This window comes from Crocuta crocuta, unplaced genomic scaffold, assembly GCF_008692635.1.
Source record: "Crocuta crocuta isolate KB4526 unplaced genomic scaffold, BGI_CrCroc_1.0 scaffold757, whole genome shotgun sequence".
Taxonomy (NCBI): Eukaryota; Metazoa; Chordata; class Mammalia; order Carnivora; family Hyaenidae; genus Crocuta; species Crocuta crocuta.
The window spans coordinates 391,900-398,162 of record NW_027532830.1 but is presented as its reverse complement, the minus strand read 5'-3'; the positions used below and the strand labels follow the sequence as shown (position 1 = coordinate 398,162).

General features: G+C 44.5%; 1 protein-coding gene across 4 annotated transcripts in view; it reads right to left on the bottom strand.

Moving 5' to 3' along the window:
* Window positions 1–6,263, bottom strand: part of AIDA (axin interactor, dorsalization associated) — a 40,184-nt gene that overhangs the window by 15,230 nt on the left and 18,691 nt on the right. For all 4 annotated transcript variants that reach the window (XR_013330549.1, XR_013330548.1, XM_077745319.1 and 1 more), the window contains exons 5-6: window positions 1,913–1,976; window positions 1,578–1,684 (exon numbers count right to left, since the gene is read on the bottom strand). Coding sequence is in view for 2 of the 4 variants with exons in the window: in XM_077745319.1 (XP_077601445.1) it covers window positions 1,578–1,684; window positions 1,913–1,976 (171 nt within the window). In the remaining 2 variants the exon portion in view is untranslated. The remainder of the gene's footprint in view (window positions 1–1,577; window positions 1,685–1,912; window positions 1,977–6,263) is intronic.

The window sequence follows — 6,263 nt, the reverse complement described above, 5'->3', positions numbered from 1 at the left end:
AAAAAAAAAAGAGAATAATGATTATTCGGTCGGTAAAACAGCAAAATAATTTCTCTCACCAGCTTGAAATTTCTTATGTAAATGGCAAAAGTAAGACAAATATCCCACTCTTCACCAAGCAGAGCAGCCTGGAAATAATGCCCTTGTACCAAGGAAACATTCACTAGGGCCTGGGATTCCCCCAGTAACCCACACACAGGTCCCAGGGCCGCCCCCTGAAGGGAGGGGAGGCGGAGTGACCGCAGTCACTAAGTACTCATCACCGGACACACACAGTGCTCAAAGCTTCAGGCACAGTGCCGTGCTTAATCTTCACGGTAACCTTCTAAGTTAGGCACCATCATTATCCCATTTTATAAATAAAAAAATTGAGGTTCAGGCTGGTTTAGGAAACAAGAGCAAAGTCCTTCAACCAGTAACTGGCGGAGCCCAGACTCTAGCCCATGTAGCTGTTGGTTCAAGCCAGGCTGCTCCCACTCCATAAAGCCTCCCCAGGGAGTTTCAAGAATACAGGAATCTTACTATATTCTTATTACCAAGAACGCTATCTGGATGACACACAGATTGTATTTAGCTCTACTGGGAAGCTTCCAGAGTCTATTTTAAAACGCATGATAATCTTATAGCACATTGCTAGCTTTCCTGAAGTGACCCAGTTTACCACAAATGAAAACTACGCACTGTGTTAAGGACAGAACAGAGTCAACCAGGGATTGGGAGAAGCAAGAAACTAATCCAGGTGCCCGCCTAGGTCACGTACACAAGGGGGATCCCCACTGAGATCTTCACAAATAAAGAAGGCTTGCCATTCGCTTTCCTAAATCAAGATGGGAAAAAAGGGCATTTGCTCAGCACCCACTCCCCCAGATCCAATTTTCATGACTACTTTTGATTAACTAAAGAAGTGCTTGTAATCGTGTCCAAAAAACAGTTAACATAGCAGGCCCGAGACTCATTCTCAGAAAGGCCTACTGGCAAAGCCACCCCTTGGCTGGAATCCGGGAACCTGGATGTTCCCACTATCCCTCAGGAAGAGTGGCTACTGTCCACAAACCGTTTGTGCAAGCGATATGGTTTATGCTGAGTAGCTGCCTTCCTGCGAGGAGGCTAGAATTCTGGCCGGTGCAAAGCAGAGGGGGCCTCTGTGATCAATCCCTGTTACGGCCGTGGGCCCGGAGTCTCTAACTGTTTCCCTTGGAGACAGCATTTCACGTGGAGCACGGGGGACGTGACTCACTGGGGAGGACTCTCAGAGCCTCCACCTGGTTTCCTCCGGATGTCATGTTCTCCCTTGGCTGACTCTGTTCTGCTCTTTGCTCACCGCAGTACACCGTAGCGGGGAGGGCACTGCGCGCCAAGTCCCTGGACCTCAGGGTGGTCAGCTTACAGACAGGAAGATGCTCTCAGACTATACTTACAAAATGGCTACGGTCAATAACACGGCTGTGAAAATTCATTTTTAAGACTGGCCATGAGCTCTGGGAAGGCTTCACTTCTCAGCAGCAAGCACCAAAATAAGTTGTAAACACCCTCATGCTGGATTCACTTCTGCCCATTTTGGACTAAGGGATGCTCACCGGGCACTCGAGCAGGAAAGGAGTCGGGAGACCCTGCTCCCGCGCCGCCCTCTTCTTCTTCATCTTCGAATTCCAGATTCTCTTCTTCACCAGGTGCTAAGATTCTTCTACATGTAGAACGGCAGATAAAACAGTGAGCTACAAAACTAAATATCCTACAGAGATATCACGGCCACTCATTCACGGGTAAGACGCTGACACAAAAACGCTGACATAAAAATGTTGCCGTATTGATATTAAAGGTGGCAATGTTGATATCAAAAAATTTTAGAAATATCTGAAAAAATAGGTATAAGACAATAAAACAGACAGATAGTGATGCTTCTTTATTTTACCTTAAGGGGACAGGCTGAACATCAAACGGGAATTCTTTGTTATATGTAAGAATATTCTTGAGGACTAGAATAAAAACAGAGAGAAAGGTACATTAATTCTCCCATGAATCAGAACGAAAAGCTTTATTGGAAATGAAGCAGAGGGGGCCTCTGTGATCAATCCCTATTATGGCCATGGGCCCAGAGTCCCTAACTGCTTCCCTCGGAGACAGCATTTCGCGTGGAGCATGGGGGACGTGACTCACTGGGGAGTCACTGGGATTTTTTAATCCATTTTACTATGCATGTTAATACTTTAAAAAAAAATCTCAATTTTAGAATCATTCAGAGCCACAACGCAACACTGAAGGTCTCATCAAAATGAAAACATAGAATACACGCCAGGTACCAGTACTTTGTCAGATCTCTAAGGAGAATAAGTTCCAGAATCTCAGAGCCCTCAGGGAAAATGAACTCCAAAATAGCTCCTTGTACAAGATCCTAGGTGAGACATATAGGACAGTTGAGAAAGAGAAGACCCCCTCCCTGGAGTACTTCAGTTAAAAGACTGGTGTCAAAGATAACCAATTAGAGGTACATGAGATCATTTTGGTCTATGTGCTAAGCAGATTTCCCCTCAACTCCATAAAACTGGCAAAACTGGATAAAACTGGTTATGATTTCCACATGCCACTTATGATAGCTTACTACAGACATACACATATGTACCTACAGACAGACACAAAGAAGGATCTATCCTCAAGAGAAGTCTTTCGAAAACATGGCACCCACCACCTTCTGTGTTCTTATGTGGTCGATGATTACATTCTGGTATGTAAACTTAAAGAGAGATATTCTGGAATTCCGCCTGCATTTAGAAAAGCACTAGAACTACGGATACCTTACAGGGGTACAGTAAGTCTGTAATTGGTGCTTCCTAGCTGGCGCTGTGGGTTTTCGGTAACCACCTGAGATTATATGAAGGCGAAGTAATGGCGGTACTGAGTACTCCAAAAATTCCTATTGTACTCAAGTTATTCGGCCTTGTTCTGGAGTGCTGTAGTCTACGGACAGAATAGCTGTGGCATAAATACCATCATCCCAAAGTAGGAAACCCCAGGGCACAGGTAGTGATCATCTGACTTACTCCAACAGCAGTCGGGGTGTTTACTGGACTTCTCTGTGCACTCTTACCGAGTCCTTCCGTGAGAGAGAGGCCTGGGACTTGCGGCTACCTTCTCATTCATTTTTATTCTCTCTCCCCCGCCCCCCCGGCTCTTACCCTCATCTTTCCTCTCTCTTCTTTTCAACAAACTTGCACCAAGTGCCCACAACGTTCCAGTGAGTTCTTAGGTGCTAAAGGAATGGCGGGAATCAAGTCAGAGGGTTCCTGATCTCATCTATGGCTCTGAGACTCTAGTCAGAAGCGGACAGTAAGTAAACAAATTAACAAGACAATGTTAGACTGTGATTAGTGTTAGAAAAGACACAGTCAGGACGAGTGTGTAAATGGAGTACAGGGTGGACTTCAGCTACGGTGGAGAGGGCAGGCCTTTCAAAACTAACTTGTTGGAAGGCATGTGAGCCATAACCTGGAATGAGAGGAACCGTCCAGAAGTAGCACCAGGGGAAGGGCTTTCCAAGTATAAGAAACAGGCTAGAGGGGTGCCTGGCTAGCTCAGTGAGTGGCGTGTGCAATTGTCAGTCTCGGGGTTGTGAGTTCAAGCCCCACGTGGGGAAGAGAGATTACTTAGAAATAAAATCTTTAAAAAAGCCCAACAGGCTAGAGCAGTCACAAAGGCTCTGAGGTAGGCCCTTGCTTGGCTGGTTCAAGGAAGAAAACAGGCTACATAAGTGAAGTCTGACAGGCAAGGGGGAAGAGGCACAGGATCTGAAATCAGAGCTTAGCCCTATCACTATGTCAACTGTCGCTGTGTCATTCATGTAGCTACTCTCTCAGGTTCCCCAATTCTAAAATGGGAATACTACTTCCTTCACAGACTGTTGACAGAATGAATATATATGAAACTGCATGGGAAATCTTAAATCCCATAGAAGGATAAGCCCCCATTATTATATGGTAATTTATCCTCTCCATAGTTTTCCCACAGTCAGCTAGCTAGAAGAGAGTATTTCATATTTCAGGTCTCACTGAAAAGCATGGTTTTTACAATTACAAAAACATCTTTTCTAAACCAACTGCTCATTGTGAACAAACTATGAATTTAACTCAAATATCACAGTATTGTGCTAAATACTAAGAATAGGGAAGTGGGTGAGAAAGATGACCATGTGTCATTCATATCAGAAATGAGAGCACTGGGGGGCTCAGTCGGTTAAGTGTCTGACTCTTAATTTCAGCTCAGGTCATGATCTCATGGTTGTGGGATTGAGCCCCACATCAGGCTCCATGGTAGGTGTGGAATCTACTTAAGGTTCTCTCTCTCCCCTCCCCTGCTCCCACGCATGTGCACTTGCTCTCTCCCCCACAAAAATAAAAAAGAAATGAAACCACAGAAATGACATTTTTATTATAAAAAGGGGAAAATCAACCCTTACAACATACGTAAAAAAATCAATAAAGAAGTTGAAAATGATATCAGTTACTAAAAGTATCTTGTGTTTGTATTACAATACAAGCACGGAACAGTATTTCTTCTCTTAGGTACACCACTGCTTTGAAAAGGAAATGATTAGATATTTAATTATATGAGTAATTTTGTAAGAAAAATAACAGATCTTTTCTCATTTTCTATAATTGTAGGATAGGTTTCTATTTTCACCAACAATGGAATAACAGAGATTCTAATGCCTTTTTAAAATAGGGCTCAACAGGGGCACCTGGGTGGCTCAGTCGGTTAAGCATCCGACTTTGGCTCGGGTCATGGTCTCGCAGTCTGTGGGTTCGAGGCCCGCGTCGGGCTCTGTGCTGACAGCTCGGAGCCTGGAGCCTGCTTCGGATCCTGTGTCTCCCTCTCTCTCTGCCCCTTCTCTGCTCATGCTCTGTCTCTCAAAAATTAACGTTAAAAAATTTTTAAAAATAAATAAAATAGGGCTCAACTTAAACTTTACATAGGATTTTTCTCCCACCAATAAAACTTTACATAGGATTTTTCTCCCACCAATACTTTTGCTGGTACTTTAGGAAGATTTGGAGAAGAGACACGGTTTATAATTTCCTGGAAGTTAGAGGCGAGCACGGGGCCATCATGGCTGGCATCTGGTGGCACACCTGTGCTGGTAAACATCTGGTACTCCTAGCCCACTGTCACATAGCCTGGCCTGCCACCCTCCACAAGGTGACACTCTGAAGATGACAGACATGCAATTATCAAAATGTGTTCTGCTTCTGTGCCTAATTCGTTTCATTTTTCTGGGGGACAAAATGAACAGGTGCTACCTCCCCATCTGAAAAGTTATATTTTTTTTTTAATTTTTTTTTTTTGGTTTTTATTTTTGATATAGAGAAAGACAGAGCATGAGCAGGGAAGGGGTAGAGAGAGAGGGAGACACAGGATCCAAAGCAGGCTCCAGGCTCTGAGCTGTCAGCACAGAGCCCGACATGGGGCTTGAACCCACAAACCGTGAGATCATGACCTGAGCTGAAGTCGGGCTCTCAACCGACTGAGCCACCCAGGCGCCCCTGAAAGGTTATGTTTAAAATTACAGGAGAAGATTCCCTGAAGACATTCAACCCTATTGAACTTAAAAATGTGCCAAGTTAAGGGGTACCTGGGTGGGCTCAGCCGGTTAAGCGTCCGACTTCGGCTCAGGTTGTGATCTCACCACTTGTGAATTCGAGCCCTGTGTAGTGGGTTGAGCTGTCAGCTCAGAGCCTGGAGCCTGCTTAGGATTCTGTGTCTCCCTCTCTCTCTTCCCCTCCACTACTCGCACTCGCGCGCTCTCTCAAAAATGAATAAATGTTAAAAAAAAATGTGCCAAGTTTGTATGATACTCAGAGCATTGAATTGGGCTCTGTGGGGAAAATACAAAGGTTATTTGCAATCTCCGTGAGGGGAGAAATGAATTTAAGTGAGAAGCATACAGGGCGGACTACGATAATGGATAATAAAAAATGCTCCTATAAAAGGCAGAAGGAAGGGGCATCTGGGTAGCTTAGTTGGTGAAGCGTCCAACTCTCTGTTTCAACTCAGGTCATGATCTCACGGTCTTGTGGGTTTGAGCCCCGCGCTGGGATCTATGCTGACCAAGCGGAGCCTGTGTGGGATTCTCTCTCTTTCTCTCTGACCCTTCCCTGCTCACAGTGTCTGTGTCTCTCTCAAAATAAATATATAAACTCATTAAAAAAAAAAAAAAAAGACAGGAGGTAGAGCTTAATTAGGGAGAAAAAGCTTCCAGAGAAAGGTGAGAT